Here is a 23,196-nt window from a genome sequence, read left to right on the forward strand (position 1 = left end):
TAGTACATTCTTTTATGCTTTTCTTGAAACTATTTTTCAGTGTAGTAAAATGCTGTTTTTGTTTCTTTGATTATTGATCACAGCTATAGTGGAGTGCCAAATGGTAAGAGATACCTTTATTCAATAACTTTTTGTCATTGGGCGAAGAAAGATACAGTGCTGTACTGCAACTTGCAATAGAAAAATAATAACATTTAACAACGCATAAAACAACAAAATTAAAAATGTAGAGTCGTTGAGTTAGCGTGTTTATGTACAGAAGTGATATTGAGTGCAAACTGTCGTTCCTCCACCCCGTAATACCGGAATTAATAATGTAAACATAAAATGGTTAACTTCTATATTTCTTGAGTAACAGCTTAAATTGTCTTACAAAGTGAGAATCATTTATGCTTAACGAAACAGACAATGCAATATTTCAAATTTTGTTGTTTTTGGCTTTATTTAAAGAATGTTTTTGGTATAACAACTTAACACATTATAATATTTATGTCTTGTTGCGGCACCATGGTTTAATGTAATTTGTGAGCGATTTTTATAAAGGTGGCACCAGTCTATGATAGCAAGCAATAATGTAAATAACTGAGAGCGCAAACTCTGTTAACTTAATATGTATAGGTTTCCGCCAAGGCGAAACTGATCCTTTTGCGTACTATATATAATATACCAATCTTTGTGATTTATTAACAATAGACAATTTGTATCCTTTATCAAACGATACGATAACTTTAGAACGGCGTCGTTCAGGATAATTGTTAAAGAAATTGTACTGACAATTTATTGCTTTCCATTTTCGTTGTGCATGATAGACAAATATAAATCTTCAAATGCGTTAAATATGTTCAGTTTTCTAAAACTGTTCTTTTAACCATAATTTTGATTCGGGTAACCGATGCTTTTGATCTTTTTTATCAAAGCTCCTACCAGTACAGATGGCGACGTTGTTCCGTTTAGGTCCCTCATAAATCAGTTACGTTGTATGCATTCTGCAAAGTGTAAAGGATCAGTTGGGTTTCTTCTTGCTGTTCATTACTTACATAACTTTTATTGTTTGTATCGTACATGTATATAATTTTATAATAATGATAGTTCAATTATAACATGTATACGAATTTTAACTATATTATAAGAAATGGTGCCCTCACAGTATAGACATAACTTTAGACAGTTAAAGCTCCTCTTTAAAAGTTGTACATATTTTGGAACATAACAGATCAGGATGTGTTTCATATGATCATCACATCTACAACAACAGCAGCAGCAGTAACAACAACAGCAACAACAACAACTTTTATTTGCAATCAGGTCACATAAAAGCAGTACATGTATGATCGAAAGGTTTCTTGTAATTGTGGGCGTTTCAGTTATATTTTCAAACTGTATCTAATTAAACAGAATCACTATAATAGATTTTAGAAACTGCAGTGTAGTCGTAAAGTAGTAACTCCGGATCAATCGGAAGTACGTTTAGACAGTAGAGTAGCTCCGGAACATCGTGAGCTAAACATAATATGTGAATCGCGCTTCCTTATAAGAAAGGCTATATGGCGATCACATTACTCCGGAAAATCGGGAGAAGAACTGGCTCCGGACTATCGGCAGCTTGTAATATTACTCCGGAAAATCGGATGCAGAACACCGGAATATCGGAAGTAATTAAAATTACACTGCATAAATGTATTTAAAATTCATCAATGATGATAAAGCTTAATATTTACCCTGCAATTGTATCTTACTATATATGAAATGTGTTATACATAAATATAATGTAATGTTATAAGTGACAGTACGAATCGACATTAAGCCAAAGGCGCAGCTCATTTGGCTGGAAAGTAGCCAACAAAGAGCAAGCCCCGCCATAAGAAACTAACCGTATGGGGGTGATGATTCGGAAACTGTCACTGTCAGCCGGATTTAAATATGCTACGGAAAACAGTTAATGCCTGTAAAGATGATATTGTAAATCCCATTCCTGAGTGTCAACCATAATGTCAAGACCCTTAGCAAATAAATGAACATTATCTCTAAAGAATTCCTGAGACTCTTGAATATCTGGATACCTAATATATCCACCACCGTTTGTAATACATAATTTAGCCAAAGAACTATTTAATCTTTTTTTAGCCTTATCCAACTTTTTGTGGTTATTTTCTCCTCTATAATATAATCTTGGAAGAACCCCGGACCAGACAAGACGTACTCCAGGAATACTAGATAATACAGTGGCAAAATTATTTGTAAGTAGCCATTTACAATAGTCTAAAGGGGTTTTCCCAATATTATTGCCTCCACAATGTATAATTATGGCAAACGGTAATTTATTACAATTCAACATTGTATTAAACTCATGAAGTAGGCCTTCAGTTAGCAAACCAGACTTAAATTTCCAGGTAATAGTTGTATTTTCTAGATCGAGGTCCTTCCCATACCTTTGTTTGGCATGATAGAAGGCATCCCTTATAATAGATGAACCAATAATCCACACATGTGTGTTATTTATTCCTAATAAAGAAACATTTGGGTTAAACTTTTAAGTATTTCGAAATAGTAATAATAAAGCATGCTTTTTCTTTATCATATTTACTGAGCCATTTACTTAGGGAGCTCGTGTCTATTGGTGTTTGACCTAATACCAAAAGGTTTTTGATTACGTTGGAATCTTGGCTGGATCTCCGGTCCGAATAATCTTGGTCTGAAAGAATTTGTCATACTGGTTGAACCCCGACCCAGGTCTGGTCGAATGGAGGGTGCACGACATACATACGAAGGATGATTGCCACTGCATTTTTTACACTTGTGCTGATAAAAACAACCTGGTTTGTTAAAAAAGCCTTTTGTATTGTAATCAAAACATATATTTTGGGTATACTGTGGTACAAAAGCATTATGATTTGCTGTCATTGTAATGAGCCAAAGCTCAGCATCAATTACTGACCAAGGCGTCCCGGGTGTTGCGCAATATTTCTTCTAAACATTTTATCATATTGTGCCCAACCAGATGGGTTCCTTTTAGCAGCTAAACGTATTGTATTTAAGTACTGCAATAAATGTTTAGCTAATAATGGACTTTTTGTAACCATAATATGTATATAAATCAAAAAGGCATCAGTCCACCTTTCGATATTTAAACCTGTATTTTTCTTAATGGCATTAGATATCACCAACTCGCCATTTACTAATTTAATGGATTGTTGTCCATCTTCTTCTTTTTGCAAGAGAATAGATAAATCAATGAATTCCCCCTGCCATATTTGTTCTTTAAGCTTTTTGGGAATGTGAAGTGACAAATCATTACAAACAGAATTGAAAGGTGAGTTAGTATTACTTATTGAATTATTATTAAAACTATTACCCGATATAGCAGTCTGGTCAGCTGATGCGGTCTGAGCCTGTGGTTGCCACAAGGTATGTTGTTGTATTGGATTACCACCTGGACAATATGTAGGTGCTATCTGAGCCTGGGGATAGGTGTAAATTCCATCTTGGCATACTGGACCATAATTAACATGTGTTGTCTGTGTCTGAGGTTGTGGATGATAATAACCTGTTGTGTCCAGGTACTGAGTTGTGCCAATATTTTGATCATAACCAAGGTTATATTGGTATCCATAGTCCCTTGTAGATGTGCCCAAATAAGGAGATGTGATACAGTGCACATTGGGTGTTATACCCTGGTTATCAACACCTGTGAATGAAGGACCACCCGAGAATGAACTACATGTTCCATGTTGTTGTTCTGTAGAACAAGATATGTTCTGACTGGTGACTGGATTTGTTTCCGATGGCAATGTCTGATTTTGTATAGTGCTATTTAGAGGACCCTCTGTGACCATAGAGCACTGTACACCGAAAGAATTCTGCTGTATACCTGCTGTATTACTATTAGATCTAATACGTTTTGCCCTTTTCTGGTTGACTTGAGTCGCCAATAGTGCTCTTTTCCGTGGCATTTTTCAGTCAAATGCAAACCATTCAGAATGATATATGAAAAATAAAAAGATAGACTGTAAATTTACACCAAAAAACAGCAAATTCATCATAGAACTATATCGTATTTGGTTTAGGCAAGTCTGAATCTATTTTGTATAAACTTCAGTACTGTATAAATGTTTTCAGCTATAAAAAATTTTATGCGCCTTTTCGTAATACTAATTGCCAATGCGATAACATACGGGCTGAAAATTACCAGGTCCGAAAACCCTACCAGCAAACCTGCTTCACGCCCATTCTCAATAAAACACAGCATTTGATGTTCCACTGGGTAGCTCTTATACGAAGGTTTTTCTTGAGGTCAACATGTCGTTAGAAAGGTGGCTGCCACTTTGTCTAATAGGGACACTCTCAGTTTTACATTTCTATCTGTTATTTTTCTTTTACAAGTACCATTAATGCCCTAAAATGTAACATACGTTACTGTCGCCACCTAGAATTTTCAACTTTGAAATTGTGTCTCAGAAATTTAAGTTCCAGAATAAACGAAACATGTGCAATTAGTCATTGATGTGTGTATATGAACTTTGATTATTGGTAAAAATTATATTTGACCGTTAAAATCTCATTGATATAATTGATGATCAAATGTCGCCAAATGCATATAAATAAATAGTGACAAACCTTAAACAATAATAAGTGGAACCGAAATTACATAATTGAATCGATGCATGCTTAATAATACAGCATATATATAATTATAAGTAAAATAAGCTTGCAGCCTCTCAAATATCATTATATTTTTGGAAATTTTCATTTTTTATTCAAATCTTTTTCAACAGCATTTTAAAAAGAAACATACGTTACCATTATTTAAGAGCCAAGCCATTTAAAGAAGAATCCAAACAAGAAAGAAAATTAACATGTGTGTAACTCTGATATATTAACCGCAAATTATGGCGGGTTAAACGGTCTTGCGTCATTTTTTAACCCACTTTCAATGTAAACATGAAACATACGTTAAACTTACAGAAACAAACGTTATCAACTTTTTAAAGTAAGTTTATAAAAAGGGAAATTGAAGCCAGAAAGCACGTATAACAGCAACATTAACTTCTATTTGACATTAGTAAGTAAATTTTGATAACTTTGGTGGAGTTTTAACTTGTTTAAGTAACCACAGTGAAACGAACGTTACTTTTATCAAACAGACTTTATATTGTTTACACATGCATATATAAGAACATAAAATCGCATTTTTATGACAATAGAATGATGTGCATTTGATTCCTAAATAAAACAGTTGATTTTACATGTAAGTTTCAATTCCGTGATTAAGTTCATAAATAAGCGAGTGTGAAACATACGTTACTCCAACTTACAATTCAACAATTTTTGAAAATTAAAGATAAAGTTGGGATAATCATGCCCGTTAGTAACGGTTATCTTGTATTAGATGTAAGAAGATACAAAATTGTTTTTACAAAGGAAAGATATGTTAATAATATGTTGATGTACCAGCAGAAAGGTTAAAAATATTTTACAAGATATTGATGTTCTCAGCAACAACTAATTCGTTTCTGCAAAGAGCTTACTGGCCGTATTTCATTCTATATATAATAATGTTAAAATAATATCCATAAATATACATTATTTTACAAAAAATAAAATTGTTTTCTCAACCTTAACTTGCATTTGAATAAAATGAAACATACGTGACATCCTATATAGGGATAAATATAGAACTGCTTAGCAATAAATTTTCCAAATATTAAGAAAGTTAAAAGTTGAATGTTTTGAAAAAAATTGCTAATACAACATTTGTGTATGCATTCGACCTCTCATATATTATATATGATATATATGATATCCTTTGAATGAAGACATAAAATAATCATTTCCAAAATTGACTATTTTTGCTTTCTACGAATATTTAACTTTGAAGAAATTAATTGAAATTAGCAAGGTACCCAACTTCCTTGACTTTTCCTGGGTTAGAAAGTCCCTCTAGATAGAGAATTTACAGATTTTGATATATTTTAAAGACATTTGTTGTTAATATGCAGCCAATATGTTACATTATTAGATCTGAAATCTACGTTACCGAAGAAATACAGTGTCATTACCGAAATAAATGCCATCCCGTTATATCATAGTTTCTTGTTCAAAATATTTCTGGCAAACTTGCAAAATACCCTAAACTTTTTTCTCAGCGATAAAAAAGTGACACAATGACAACATCAAATTTTTAATATTTTTCAACCTCAAATGCTTTATTTTATTGAGAATGGGCGTTCAGCATCACTTTAACTTTCTTTGACCTATAGACTACATTAGACAAGCTGGAATAATCTCAAATTGTTTGTCCAGCTAAATATTTCTTTATATACTTACATCCATTTATTAGGTTTTTATAAAAGCGTGTCTATTTTTTCAGTCAACATTCATTTAGATCTACCTCCATTGCTAAGCACGAGGCCAAATTTCTTTATTTCTAATGTAGATCTTACATTCCAGCTAAATCTGATGAACTATATTTTTTTCCTGACAAAGCACAAAACTTTTTATCTAAAGAAAGTAAATTTAGCTTCTTTTTTCGAGAAATTTAATACAAATAGAAATAAGATATTTTTCTCCAACCTTTCTCTTCTATGTCCAAACGAAAAAGAATCCCGTTCTCAGCTTTTGGCTACGCTATGACGAAATTCATAATGACGTCACAAGTACCATGCGGCCACCATGTGCGTAATTGAAATAAGGTCTGAAGATTTGTCGCCCTTGGTGATAACTACTATCATTTAAAGACACGCTTGAAATGACAGGAAATTTGTACAAGGTTCATATTCTGGTAGTTAACAGTTGTTAACATATTAAAACCGAATGTTGTTAGTTGACTTCGTTATCACTTGAAAGCGCACGTAACAAATTATTATAAACTGTTAATAAATAATTTTGAATTATATAAACTGAATACTTTGCGAGAACTCTGTGGAAAAGTATGTAAGTTAGAACTTCAAGCGTTAACTTGTGTGAACAAACAATCTTTTTAAACTTGTGAAATATCACAAAACTGGGATGGTACATTGCCTTCATAATTTCTGTATTTTTTTCCTAGATCAGATAACTCGGTTTTTATCCGAATATCATGGTTCATCATTACCTACACTAGTTGCTTCTTTTTTGAAAAAAAAAAAAACATACCATTAGAAACAAAATGAATGTTGTATGCACAATAAATGTTTGATAAAGATTGCACACTTAATTAAATCTTTATCTTTTTATACCGCTTTAAGAGCATTTTGTTGTCAATTTTTATCACTTGTTTATCTTTTAAATCTATTTTCAGATGGTTTAATCTGTGTTATCTCTTGCTCTACAAATTAAATGATTTAACTCGCAGTAAAAGTGGACTATCAGAATATAGTTATGATATGAAAGACATTTTTTTTTCAAATGCAGAGCAGATAGTTTTGTGGAATTCCTAAAATTTGATAGTTAGTGGATATTTGCAAATGATAAAGAAGTAAATAATAAAGCATCAAGCTACAATGAAAGATGTTGAAATGCATCGAAAATTTCTTCCTCAAAGGATTTTGTCTTTCTACATATTATTGTACATGTAGGCCATAATGTTTTATGGACAAACGCGCCCTGAGATGTTCTTGAAGTGTTGTTGCATGACGAATTTGGATTAACTAATCATTCAGATGGTTCAAAGCGAATAAAACACAAATAAAAAGTACCCGATTTTGATCCAATAAATGTCAAAATGCATGGGCGAGCAAACTAGACAAATGCTTATTTTACTTACTAACTAGTCATAATAAATGCCGAAAACTGCTAAAGGATTAATGAACATTTCCAAAATGTTTGTTTACATATCAAAACCAGAAGATGTTTGTAATAAACATTAAAAAAGGGGGAAAAAACCCTGAAAAGCACATTAGGCATAAAACATCAGATACATGTAACTTTAAAAGATTGTAAAATTGAGAAAAAAAAAACCAATCTTTGAACGAGGATAAAGTTCTTACAATAATTTTAAGCTTATAATTATCTTCTGACTTAGAGGATATATTTCTTTTTTGGACAATCTAAAAACTGTTAGTTTGTAATGATATCTGACAGTTTGTGTTAATGAAATTGCTATATTCTCGAAACTTGTTTACCATAATATACAACAATGATTGAATTATGTCATTTTTTTGCTTAGTTAAATAGTTTAGAAATGTTTGTTTGACAAGGTATGAGCTTACATACACACTCTAGAACCAACCAGTACTGAGCAATGAGAGTAAGAATTCTTGCTTTAGGATCCTAATGGGATCTGAACCAACTTGGCTACAGATCATTAGTTTACTTGTCCCACGCGTCAACCTCTCGGTCATGCCACCATTTTGTACTTTACAATCGAAGAAAATATGTTTTGAATTAGTATAAAAAGAGCACGGATTTGAAATCTAAACATTGAATGCAAAAGACATTTGGTTTGGCCAATCATTAACGTTTTATCGACGGAGTAAAGTTTCTTATATCATCAAACCTAAACAGCACATAATGACTGTTATTTAAAACCTGTCTCGATGAAGACGTTTAATCTCCAATAGAAAGAAAATCAATGTTGCAGAGAAGTTTGAAAGACACATTATTAGCTAGTTGTAACACCTGACATTCATTTTTAGAATTTTTTGAGCAATATCAATAATATAATCATGTTTTCCCAGCCACTTTCATAAGCATGACCTATAATTACGCGTTTTCTGTTCGATGCAACGTGCACATTAGTGATTGGATTTCTGAACGATTTGATTTATTTGATATCCAAATCTTAAATCAAATCTAAAAGAGAAGTATCTTTCCGAGATTTTGAATGCTGATCGAAGTATTTTGCATCAGCAAAATAAGTGTATGGTCCGAGGAATATGTACCATCTACCTTGTAAACACTTTGTTTAAGCCTCAACATGCAAGGACAAAATGGCGTAAGCTTTTGACCAAGCCAGCTTGTAATAACTTGCAGTTTGACCGGACTCTAAATTAATCACTAATATTATGTTGCCATCTTGATGTTACCGAAATTGAAAATGACATAGATTTAGTTAATGATGTAATATTCTTATTTTGTACTTTTACTTAACTTTTAATGACATTTAAAACGAAGATATTGTATATCTGTCCCATTATCAATCCGACAGACATTATCCATTAGTGAAAGTGTTACATTGTGAGCCTTTTTAGTATATTACTCGCAAAATGATCAATTGCAACTCATTTGAAAGATAATATTAAATAGCTTTTGCACATTTTTAATTTTTTAATCGATTGATCGCAAAAACTAATTGAAAATTTATATCACCTAACAATAAAACACGAACCAATTTTCTTCGTGAAAACACTTTAAATGTATGGATAAAGCTTGACATTATCAATTTGTTCAGTTTGATATCACATAGAAACTGTATAATAATATGTTAAATATTTTAATATATTTTCAGTCAGATAAAATATTTGCGCGTATTGAACAAATGTTGATAGAATCTTCTTTTATCATTTCAAAATATTAGCACGAAAAAGCGTATGTGAATGCTTTTGTTTTTCATATAATTTTCTATAGCTTTAATAATGGATAAAAAAATAGTTTTACATTAATTTAGTAGTTTCTGAAATTAGTTTTAGCGACGAACTTTCGATTCTAGTGTTATGTAAAAGGAAAGTTAATAATGAACTACTGTTTAGATAAGCAATATTGTATTTCTAATTTAATGAATATTTTATGATATAATGCTCCAATGTCATTCTTTCTGTGTCAGTATGATTAATTAATGTGTTGATATTTGTGTACTAATGTTGCGTTGTTGCTGTCAATAGTTTTGCTGATAAATCAGTTTGGCTGACCATGATAAATGATATATTTACATGTAACGGCTGTAGTATATTATGAGATAAAGATGAACTTATGGTCATGAAACAATGTCAAATAGAGACAAAAATATTATGAATGACTCATGAGATGGTTGTAGTTCCATGTGGAATACAATGAATACAACTGTCTTAAAAATAAGAAATTATTTTAAGATTTTTTGTACTCATACATTTACTGCTGTTAAAGAAGGTCATTAAAAAGAGACTCCATTTAGCTTTTTAATTGACCGATCCGAATATATTTTTGTCTCTTTTTTGTATATTATTTGATGTGGGTCTGGCTTAAAACATGTAACTTGCTTGCAAAATTTCAGATCATTCAATTTGACTCAATTCGTTCTTTTCTTTAATAATAATTTCTTTAAGCGAAAAAATGTGAAAATCAGGGTATTAACTATGTTAAATTGATGTGATACTGCATTTGTATGAGTTTTTTTTTCTCCAGCTTCTCTAATGACAACACAACATTTTGGGACATATTATTGTTAGCGCAATCTGTGCATTGATTAATACAGAACATTTCAATCCTTCAACATTCTATACGACAAGATAACACCAATAAAAGTGTACAGACGACTGTTTCAGTGTTCAAATGTGTTTTGTTAACACCTGTTTATGCCATAATGCAGATAAATGCTGACACTAACAATTTGTTTGGAGATGATATTACATTGATATTTGTTTAAATGTTCCTAAAACCCATTTAGTTAGGTCTGATATGTTTGTTTAACAAGCTGTGAAATAGACCTTTTTAATAGTATAGACTGATAAAACCCTAGGAACTAAAATATTTGCAAGTTTAATAGGATATTATATTTCTGGATTAAACACATTTTTTTTAAAAATTTTGCCGATGTTTTTTTTTCCGTTCAAAAATGTTTGCAAACTTTTTGGTTCTTTTACATACATATATATGTTTACATTAAATTGAATTACAGTTCATTGCGTCTATTTAATTCCTTTCATATAATTACAAGGTAATAAATAACTGCTACGATTGATGTAATTTGTAAAAATTATAATCACGGGGTAACTTTTTACAGCTGTAAGAAGAGTTATCCCTCGGAAGCATTAATAACCGTTACAATAAAATTACATGAAAACTACAGACTCGGTTGGATTAAGTCTGTACATGAGGAATAATGAAAAAGTGCAACATTCCTCACGCCCCCTAGCACCGACTAGATCGTTACTTAGTCTCCAACACCTTTTCAACACTGTTTCCGAGCAATTTTGAATTGAATTTTGATACAAAAGCGTTAACGTGTATATCTAATAATTTAGTACTTGTTGACAACAAAAGCAAAATTTTAAATATCGGTTTACACTATTGTATAAATAAGATTTGACAATTCCAATTTGTTATAATAGGTACTAAATTATTAGATATACACGTTAAATTGATACTATTTTGAATGTTCAGCAAATATGTCCATTAAGATAAAACGAGATCATGTTTGCTAACAGAGCGCAATTATGTTCAAACACAGAACTAAAACTGAACATACGGTAAAATGATATGCATTTATAACTAAGAGATTTCAAAATGAAATATTTATCGCTTCCTAGCTACTTGTAATCGTAATAATATATAAAAAATGATTGATTTAATACATTGAACATGTACAATAGTCAGCATTATATGTGCAAGAAACATTAAAACTAAAGATATTTTGGCTCGGTAAGGCACATACATAAACAAATAGACAAATAGATGACAATCTCTTAAACAGCTAAACGGTGTTAGGGATGAAAATTGTTCTACAATGAATCATTTATATCCATTAATTAAAATATACTACAGTCTCATTTTTCAAAATTTAGCTTCAATTTGTATTTCAATTGGTATATGCATATTTAATCCACAAACAGATCTCTGAACTTGTATCTCAGCTTGACTAAATACATCAGGTTCACAAGAAACATAAAAAGATAAGAAAGACAGGAGAGCAAACAAAGAAAGCGCTTTGTTTTTTTAACAAAAACAGCTTTACTATTAGAATGAAGAAATGGTTAAAAGGTTGTAAGAAAATATATAATAATTCTTTATATTTTGAATACCTGTTAAAGATCCTGTATGTTGTAATTAAGGCTGTAACCATACTGAAGTGAATTTTTTTATATGTACATGTATATAATTATGCTTCTAAAACAATTTCCATGAAATGTAAATTCGGTAATATCTTTAAAAATAATGCTTTTTGGAACTTACAATAATGATAGATTTTCATTTGAGCATTATATTAATGATATAAAATCTTAAAAAGTGAGTTACAGGATCTTTAATCGCCATTGAAGTAGTTAATTGATCATTTCATTTTAAAAACAACTATTATAACATTAAGATTATTGTATAATTTTCATTCTAGAAATAATAGATGCCCTATCTATAATTCTAAGAAATCTATATCAATATCGGATATTCATGCAATAAAATTTACATAAAATATTAAAAAGTGTACTTATGTTTTAAATAAAACATGAAACGGTGTATTTTCAATTACAAAAACTTAATTAATGTCATGATATATTTAATTACATTACTGCTCCTTTTAGAAAATAATATTAAAAATAATTATTATCTTTAAAGAAAAGTAGTAAAATTTTTATTTCAAACTATAAATCCAAAAATTATTAAATTCATAAAATCAAATGTTTTGAAGGTTCTGTAACTGGTCGTGCACGTTTAGTTAACTATTGCACAATTTATATCTATTTAACTTATGTAATCTTCATATAGTTAAAAGTTTCAGTTTTTTGCCTAGTCAAATTTCAAGTGTCTAGTCATATTAACAATCGAAAATGTCTCAGACAGATAAAATAACCCACGATTCCACCAAGTAAACAAAGATTTGTCCTGCTTTAATATCGTCTGCCTCTGTAAAACTGTCATTAAAATGTCGTTATAATAGTAAAACGACATTAAAGTAATTGTCTGTGTAACATTGTGGAACTATTTATTGCGCTATTTGAAGGTCAGACATGCTCTTTCAATACTGATAACTACTTTGAAATGCTTTCAGATTTCGGTTTGGTCGCAATGACATTTATACAGCGCTACTAGAAGTTAACAAACGAAAAAAAGCTTTTTGTCGTTTGTTTGAAACGTAAATGTAATTTGTAAACAATATAATTCTATTTGATCAAGTGATCTAAGAAAAACATTTCAGTTGCTGTTTAACCCATAATAACAAACTTATAAGTATAGAATATCATAATATATGTTCTTACATATTTATAAATGTATACTAATGTCAATTAGAACAACAAACATGGTTAAAAAAATAATAAAAACACATGCAAATATCTTAAAATCACTATTTTTTAAATATCATACGATTAATTCTTTTTAACCTTCATTTCTCTAAAGTTTATACTTTTTAAACAAGGCAGTCTGAAGGACGGCTATATCCGCTGCCGCTGTTCAATATTGACCTTTAACGGACCTTTAAGTGTGACTTCTTCCAACCTTGTTTTTGAGCTATGCGCAACATCTCATAATCATTTATGGTGATCATTTGTTCCTACTAATTGAAAGAATGGTCTTAAGGTTATGGAGCGGACACAAAATGTGGACTGTTTATCTTTTATCTTTAAGAGATACTTTGACGTGGAATAGCGATCTGATTTTGCGCTTTGTACATTATTTTTTTTCAAAAGTTAAAAAGGTAAGAAGTGGACAAAAAATACTTTGCATATTTGACCTTTTAATGTAACAATGACCTTTTGATAGCGGCATAGTTTTGCGCACTGCACATCGTTCTCCTTTGCTTAACATTTGTGCCGAGTTATTAAAAATTCTTTACACTTTAAAAGTTAAAGAGACAAAAAAAAACACGAACATGTTACGGACGGACCGACAGACAGACAGACAGACAAAGGTCTTTCAAATAAACCCCTCCGCGGTACGCTGAAGGGGATTAATAAATTACAACTCAATGTTCCAGCAAAAGATTCAAAGAATTTTTAATATGCTTATACATTCTCCTGTTATTTACAGTATACTGGTTTTAGTATCTCTTTAGGATTAAGGTTTCAATCTATAATTACTTACTTTTATTATCTCTTTATTTCTAGACAGATATCTGTCTTGCATTTTTGAAGAAAAAAAAATTGTATTTCAATTTAGACCTATCAATCATTCTCACTCACATATACAGATTTAGAATTTGCTTCGTAAGTATTTCTTTACATTTGTCTGCAACAATAATTTCGTTCTTTCATCTTTTACTTAAAAATTATTTAGTAATCAAAGATGATTTATTATCTAATCAGAGAAAATGGGATCGGAATTAGTTTACGAGGTATCGATATTTAAAATAATTCCAGTATACATTAAGATTAAATTGAATTAATGTATTTATGAATGATTTACAGAATGTATGTAAAATCAGAGTTGTTTGAAGTTGGATAGTAATGATACATCATCTCTTTTCATCTGTTTAATCTTGATTGTTATCAATCTATATCTATCTTCTTATCAATGCAATATAGTATATCAAGGATTAGATTTTTCAAATAATCGTCCTTTTAAGTTAATTAAACTAAAACAGGGGCGTTTTATAGTACAATTTTACTTGTACTTATTTCAAAAATAGAACATTTCCAGTATCAAATTAGGCACTAAATGGGCGCAATTTAATGAAACACTTGGCATTTGTACCCTATCTCCCAAATATATGGGGGCGGAGTTTCCTTTATACAATGAATTCATTCGGTGGGTGCGCATAGAACTCCCAAACTACGATTATGTCATATTCATTGCCTAAATATTTTAATACAGCCACTTAAATGTATGTTATAAATCAATACTTTTGATAATTCGGAGGTGTCAATTTTTATCAGCTACAAGTATTTTCATCAAAGAGAAATAGGTAAAATTGGTGCTAGTTACAGAGTAATATCTTAAACTCAACTGTTACAGGGGAGATAGCAGAGTTAATGATGAACCATGTTTGAAAAATGTTTTGAAACTGATCAGAATAATAATATCTGTCATATGTTGCGGATATGGGCGGATTCCCGAGGGGACGGATATTTCGATCCGAATGGCAAACATATGTTAGAATTTTTTTCTTACATATTATGCCATATTCCATTATATTTTAAACTCTTTACCTTAATAAAACAATTTGCCATGGAAATTTATGTCATTACACCTGTAACTATTTTCTTAAAACAGCGTATGAAATTACAACTTCATTCATAACGGTAAAATTACGTCATTCTAAACATGCCATTGTACAGCACGCGACTATACAATAACTATAACGATAACTGATTGGTAACCGATTGTTTAAAATTAGTTACCGCGAGTAGATTCCCTAAAGAACGCCCGGTATGACAAAATTAAAAATGGCTCGGTTTGATAGAGCATGTTTATGGACGGTAATAAAAAGTGCATGTTACTGCCCATGCTCCCCTAGCACCGGCTAAAACATTATTTAGTTGATCATAACTTGAAATAAAAATTTGGACTACTTTTTATATATTCAATATGAAATAGCAACAAACGTTTCATCTACCTTTGTTATTATTTAAAAGCCTTTTGCTGCCTTTCTATGTGCATCTCATCAAAACAAGAGCTGTCGTTAAGACAGCGCGCTCGACTATTCTCAGTGCTTGATAGTTAAACAAAAACCCTGATAATGTAGAATTTTCTAATTTCAAAAGGACCATAATTCTGTCAAAATACATGTGAGGTAGTTTGGCCTTGGACAATGACCTCCTATGATGCTTCAAAATATGTGTGTGAAGTTTTCAGTAGTTTTAGAGATACCGACTTGCATGCAAAAACTAACCCAAAATGTTCCATCGACAACGTCGCCTGTGTGATTACAATAGCTCCCCAGTTCTTCGAATAGTCGAAACGAAAACTCGATAAAATGTCAGTGTCAGATAAATCATATTAATATAATTCAAAAACATGTACGCCCGTCTTTCCCTTAAGCGTGCCTGTTACATAAATATAAGGGTGTCATATTTATACTTATTTAATGTTATTGCTATCTCATTATGATATTATGTTTGTGATCAACAAACTTTTAAATTAATTAAATCTAATTATTTGTTTAAAACCTTGAATAAAACAGGAAACAAATATCTATATATGTCTTAAACTAGAAATATTTTGTTATCTATTAAATTGTTATATTCACGGATGAAATATAATTGTCATTTTGCACCTTGTTCATTATAGAAAATATTTAATAATATTTTTCATTAATCATTTAAAAGAAACTATTCGCGACACATCTAAAGACAAACAGAGAGACATTCTTGTATGAAATGTGGAGTCTAGAAATAACTTTGAAGTTGTCTGTGACCAATTTGCATGAAAATGTGTGGGCTAAGTATCAAACAGTTTCTCCTCTTTAATAATAATAAACATTGTTATGTGTTCTGTTTGAACTAGGGTTTTAAATAGACAATTAATTTGGTAGTATATTATTTACGACCACTTTTCATTTGTTTACAAAGCATCTCGCTTTTTAACATCAATTTATTAATAAGTAAATTTGTTAACGTTTGTTCATGTTGTGTTTGAACCTAACTAATTTATTTCAAGAGACAATTATAATATTTCAGTAAATATTCACTAACATGTATCATACACAACGTAATGAAACTATATACGATTGTATCATTTTATTGTTTTCACTTTATTTTGTTTGTTTAGTTTTATAGCGCACCCAGCATTCTAGGCCATATGGCGCCGGAATGGAAAAGATGATTTTGTGTAACTCCATGTGTAACCAACTTAGAGAGCAGCACCAGCGGTCTAAACCACCCCACCTGCTAGAGCTAAAAGATGCAAAGACTCCAATAATTCAAACCCATTTAGTCGCCTCTTACGATCACGCAGGGATAAACGGTGGCTACAATTCTAATGTCTCAACCCTTAAAGGAAACCAGTCAGCCACAAGAGTTTAAGTTGTATAACCTTTAGCCTACTTCGGCAACAGATCATACTTTTGCGACAAGAGCAGGACAAGATAAGCCGGTAATTCCGTGTTGTCTAACCGTGATCTGCACAATGCGTTTTTCAGCTGCCACATATTTTGAAGTTTTGACCTAAAAATGATGTTTTTGCCAGATGGAAAGACGCACACGCCCATATATTTAGCAAGGTAAGGGTTAAAATGTTTAAAAGATAGAAGCTGCGCCGGATTCTTAGCCCTTTTTTGGAAGCTAATGCCCTAGAAAAAATGGTAAGAGAAAAATATCATGTTCGAATTAATGCTATCGATAGTTGTATTCCTCACAACACTCGAACTGTTGCAAGGTATGAACGTACTCTAGGCTTAATGAGTGTCCATCAGCCCTTCATGCACTGAGAGTACAGACCCTGGAGATATGTCACCATTCAAGTCCTTAATAAAGGTGACCTACAAATTATGAATTCAGTAATTCACTGAATGATACTTATTAAGTATGCTAGTAGATTTTTTTGACTGAACTTTTTTCGAAGTGATGCATTTTTTTCCCAATCGGTTAAAATAGTGCCAGAATCGTTGACTAATGCAGGTTAATTTGAATATGTCAGGAAGTCAAAATACAAATATTATCGACGACCTTGTTAAAATATTTAACAATACGGAGTCCAGCATTTGATAACCTCCTTTTTCGCATTTTAACTGTCTAATAAAACGTGATGATTAAAAATCCATTAAGTCTTATCCGGAAATTGATAGAATGTATACGAATGTTTTCTGTTATCAATATTTTATTATCCTGGGCACCAGAAAGTCTACAAGTTGATTCTGTAGCAGTACACAATGTTTGATCTTACCGTCCATGCACATAGTTTTATTGATAAGAATTTTTATTACTTAATCAAATTGTGACATTCTATTTGAGAGTGGACGTGACCTTACTGCACTGTCTGACGTTAAAGTGTATAAAGCTATATCTCAAGCAATATTTTTCTTTCAATCTTCAAACAAATATTCTGTTAACATCAGGCAAAAGATATGTAGATATATACACTTTAAAGGCCCTTAAATGCTTAAGAGATGCTTTTTTTTCAAAAAACTTCCTGTTATAGTTTCCCAAAAGGCTATTTATCTGCCAATTACCTGAACTATCTTTTGTTGCTTTTGTGACAACTAGTTATTTAGAGTTTTTTATGAAAGTCAAAATACTTCTTTGTATTTTCATAAAAACTAATATCACATTCAGTGCTACTTTCTGCAAATGATAAGCAGCTAAAAAAGTTGTAAAACTTTTATTTGAACGCTGTAAAATTCTGCAGAAAAAATAATTACTCGTTTCTGTGGAATAATGTTCCTTAAAGTATACATCAATTTTTTTGATCTTATAATGTGGTATTTTTGTGCGCATATAGATCATCAATTTTTATGTAATAATATGGTATTTTATGCGAATATAATTTTAAAATCTTGCGAGACTAAAAAAGGTTTGTCATGAAATTTACATGACGAAAAGCAAAATCACTAGAAATTTATGTTACAATATAAGGATAAAAAAACAATCACGTTACTAAATTCCTTATACATGATGGAGTTTCTTGAACACAGTTTAGTTATATATTATCAGCACTATTATGTATTTCAGTAAAGATATAACAATTTTTTGTATATTTTGTATATCTTTTAGTGTTTTTTCTTGGGTTTTTACATTTGCTTCATTATTCTTATTTTTATACATGTATAATTGTCAGTTTGATATGAATGAAGGTATAACGTAATTTATGTCTAAAGTATTTTTTGAAAGTGTAATTTATGTTTAAGTCTCCGATGAAAGTGTTAAACATTTAAGCTTAGAAGAATGTTTGCCTTTGAGGTTGGTTAATTACTGACATCTGTGAGTGTTCAACAAAACGTTAAAAAACAAACATTACCCTGCACAGAGACTTTTGCTAAGTAAATTCACACATTATTTTCATTTCGAGATTCTAAGTTCTACAGAAACACTTCATTGAAAATTACTCCACTCTAGGCGCACTTGTACTTCTCACTTATATGTTAACAGTTTTAGGAAAATAGAAGTAATATAATGTAATATTTTAATGCAAATTGTATGTGATGGAGCTTTTCCATTATGATGAAAAGGTCAAATAGGTTGCGAAAAAAACAAAACAAACAACAATTTAGCATATTCCAGTTCCAAAGGTGTTTTGTTGAAAGAGAATTTGTTTCAATATGATTTTACATATAGTGCAATGAAATACTTACTTCTGTTACTGTTTAAGCACTTGTTTTCAACAATTACTGAATTTGCCAAGTGTTTGTAGGTCTTCATTTAACAAATCTTAACACTATCATCATTTGAACTACGAAGAATATTAATATTATCAATGTATACTGAGCAAAAGGAGACCTTTGAAAAATGTCGAAAAAACTTTTTTATTTGAACAGCTAAGTTTATAAACTTGATACCCCGTAACACTCACCAAAAGTGTAACAGAAATTTGAAATCAAACAAGTTTTATGTATACTTCAACTATGCAATCTGATTTGCACGTGCTGTTTTCGTGCATTTCGCTTTAAAAATATGTCAAAAAAAGTTCCACTTTAGTTAAAAATTCAAGATAAAGCTCTTAGAAAGCTTTGAGTTTTTAAATGTCCTCTTAAAAAATAATTTGGCGCCATATCGAATTATTGTCAAAACCTTCTCATTTTAAAAGCATTACAAAAAGGGACCTAATTTCCAGACAATCATTAAGTGATAATTTGCTACATCAGCATTTTGAGTAATTCTTTTCTTTTCTCAAATTATATTTCTTTCATCTTGTACTTGCGGAGATAATTTGAGTTATCAAGAGATAATTCAATGACAGTAAACATTTACTACACGAAGAGGAAACATGGATTAGAAAACAAATTTAGAAGACTTTGCAATACAAAACAGTTTTATCATACTTAAAATTTATTTTGGAATATGACTTTTTTTCAAAATGTTTTGCTGACTTAAAAGTAGAAGGATGTGTTTGAAGTTGAATATTTAGGAAACTACATAGCTTTTTTAAGCATCTCCTTTAATGTCTTTGAGCGAATGAAATTATTTTGATGACATGGTCCAAAACTTGATAGCCTCCTCGGAATGACATACTATCAAATCCCCACATACAATTACCAATCAGTAGTAGACGTATATACAAGAGTCATTACATTATAATAATAATAAAACAATCTTAGTAGGGAAACACCTTTCCTTTTTTGATGATAAAAAAACTGAATGCACCGAAGAAGGTTTTGGAGTCAATGTGTCTGAAATCCGTGAAGATGATAACGTGTAAGATAGGACACGTGTTTCAATTATGAAACATTTCCCCTCTCTCAACCCACCTTTCTTTCAATTTCCATAACTCTTTTTAAAAAATGTTCAAACCCCTAAACGTATTTGTATTAATTCACTATGCCATAGTATATTGTAACTGGACAACATAAGCAAAGTATTTAGTACTCAAACATAAACCCCTTTTATTGTGTTTGCATTCTTGCTTCGCGCACTTTGAAACGGAAATTTGGCCGCAAAACAGTTATGAGGTAAAGTGACACGCAATACGAAAAAAGGAAAAAAGAAAAGAAAACAAGAACGTGTTTGTTAAACACAAATGCCCCACTGCTCAGATTCTTGTCAGTAGCAATATTTCAAAAAATGTTTACCCATTCACTCAGTTATGGACAGAAAAATTGCCACACAAGTTATATAGCTTGACAAAGTCATGGCATTTTGTAATTGTGAAAAAATATAAGTTGCCAAGTCATTGCTCTGACTTGTGAAGTTGAAAATATTCATGCAAGTTATCTTCCTACCAAATATGAAATACATTCTGTCATTAAATAAAGGCTGTATGGGCAAAAGTGTAAAAATCTATTTTGAGCACTGGTGACGTTGACCAAACTGACCCCCAACTCTATCCAAAAGAAGAATACCATGTAAGTTATTTTCTTACCAAAATATGAAATACATCTGTCAATAAATAAAAGCTGTATGGGCAAAAGTGTAAAAATCTATTTTTAGCACAAGTGACCTTGACCCACTGATCCCTACCCCAATCAAAAGGATGAATACCATGCAAGTTATCTTCCTACCAAATATAAAATATATCTGTCACTTAATAAAGGCTGTATGAGCAAATGTGTAAAAATCTATTTTTAGCACCGGTGACCTTGACCCAACTGACCACTAACTCCATCAAAGTTTATGTTTCTATCAATTACAAATAACATCTGTCTATAGAACAAGGTCAATACACCTGTAAAAATGTAAAAATCTATTTTTAACATTGGTGACCTTGACATTGGTAACATTGACCTTGACCCAAATGACCCCTTACTACACCCAAAGAAGGAGGACCTCCCTTGGCATGTTTGTATTAAACTAAGACATCAACTAAAAAATAAAGGCTGTATGAGCAAAAATGTTTATATTTATTTTTTAAACCAGTGACCTTGACCTTGACCCTAGAGACCGCTTACTCCACAAAAATTTAGAGGACCATCAAAGGTATCCACCTACTAAATATGAAAGATATCATTAAAGAAATTAAGCAATTAGGAGAAATTTAAGATAAATCCAACTTGCTGAAATAGGTTAACCAGACAAGGCCCTATTTTCAAAGTGAAAAAAGGGAAATAACTGGGAAATATGGATGACACAGTTATATAACTTGGCAATATCATGTACTTTGTATTGATAAATAAGTGTGGAAATTATAAAGCCATTAGTATAGATAGAACTTAAGATATTTCCAACTTACCGTTTTAGGTTATTATAACCATTATTCATTTTCTAAGTGCTGAAAAGGGCAATAACTTGGTAAATATGAATGCCAGAGTTATGTAACTTGCCCAGATCATGTACTTTGTATTGATTAGTAAGTGTGTAAACTTAGAAGCCATTGGTACAGGTAGAACTTAAGAACTTGCCGTTCTAGGTTAACCTCGTACGGACAGACAGACAGACAGACAGACGGACGGACGGACGGACGGTTCAATAACTATATGCCCGGGGGCATAAAACATATTGTTTTCCAATAGCTAGTCAAGTTCATGGGTATGATATCACTGATTTTAAGAGGTTATAAGCATGCGGAATTTCATATTACCAAGCGCGCTTATTAGCATATTACGGTTAAGAAACTGTTATGGGGATGCCCTGGTATTTCCCGATGATTTTAAATTGTAAAGTGAAATACAATGATTTTATTTTTAGTTTTCGTTTGTCACAATATCGTATCTTGGCTAACATTTTACCAATTTGATTAAAATCAGCTCCCATTTAATGCTACGAATTAGAATCTGATGACCACCAATCGGTTGTCACCTTCGCGTCGCCTTTCAAAAAGCAAATCATCGATAAGCTTTTGCAATTTTGAAAGCGATGCGTTTTCTAATTTCAACCTCTGAAAAACCAATACTGTGTATGTAATTTTCACGATTTCGAGAACAAACATGCCGTTGTCCATATAGCCAGCAGGTAAACTGGCAGAGCAATTTTATCAATTAAAAATTGAGTGTATTATGTCCAGTTTATTTGTAAACATGTTTTTTTACTATTTTAAAAATCATAAATTTGTTTTAATTATGTGAATAATTAGGATAATGTCGATCCCCGAGAGATGCTTTGGCAGTTTAGCGCGGAGGAAGGTAGTCTAGTACTGGTGTAACTCTCCTGGAAAGATGGTTAGGAAACTACCCGCCTATATGACTGAAATACTGTTGGGAAAAGGCGTAAAATCAAACAAACAAACAAACAAACTATCCGTAGAGGACGGTTTGATTGCATGGCTTAAAATAGCTTTCTCGGGAAATGCGAATCAATAAGTACGTTGGCAATCAGATTTACATGCAATAAATAAGAAGATCTGAACTTTAGTCAGATTGACATTTTATGCATGATTTTAAGGCCCTTTGTTGAAGTAACAACACATTAGTTAATGAACAAATGTACACATTATTCCTGTTGAAAACCAATAAAAGGGGCGGAAAGATTTTATAGGGGCTACATTCTATTAACACTTCTAATTGAATTTTACTCTCAGTTTTCATTCTGTTGTTAATTAACTTAATTTTATCTGTCAATAAATGCAATATATTTTTGTTATGTTTTTTTTTGTTTTTGCATGCACTTTAATTACAACCCATTCATCAAAGATCAAACGAAATATTTTACATTAAATTTAATCCGTGTTATTTTCCGAACAAACGTAAAAGTAATAAATGAACAACACCTTATATAAACGTTATGAGGAATATAATGCAATTAGCTAAATACCTAAATAGTTATATTGATGATCATCCGGGCATTTATTACAATATGAAGTCTAACAAACACATTTAATGCATTGAATAGCATTTCCATTTGTTACAGGATA

General features: G+C 31.2%; 1 protein-coding gene across 1 annotated transcript; it reads right to left on the reverse strand.

The window, feature by feature from the left end:
* Window positions 1-1,422: 1,422 nt before the first annotated feature.
* Window positions 1,423-6,548, reverse strand: LOC132730357 (uncharacterized). Its single transcript, XM_060716266.1, has 2 exons — window positions 3,353-6,548; window positions 1,423-2,502 (listed from the first exon to the last, which is right to left on the reverse strand). The coding sequence occupies exons 1-2, from the start codon at window positions 3,948-3,950 to the stop codon at window positions 1,937-1,939; spliced, it is 1,164 nt and encodes a 387-aa protein (XP_060572249.1). The 5' UTR covers window positions 3,951-6,548; the 3' UTR covers window positions 1,423-1,936.
* Window positions 6,549-23,196: the final 16,648 nt, after the last annotated feature.

The sequence above is a fragment of the Ruditapes philippinarum genome, unplaced genomic scaffold (assembly GCF_026571515.1).
Source record: "Ruditapes philippinarum isolate M1 unplaced genomic scaffold, ASM2657151v2 ctg7979_1_1_1_1, whole genome shotgun sequence".
Lineage (NCBI taxonomy): Eukaryota > Metazoa > Mollusca > Bivalvia > Venerida > Veneridae > Ruditapes > Ruditapes philippinarum.

Coding starts and splice junctions, on each gene's coding strand:
- LOC132730357 (XM_060716266.1), bottom strand. CDS start 3,950: ATGCCACGGAAAAGAGCACTATTGGCGACTCAAGTCAACCAGAAAAGG. Junction 2,503..3,352: donor TGACCAGACTGCTATATCGG/GTAATAGTTTTA, acceptor TTTCTTTATTAG/GAATAAATAACACACATGTG.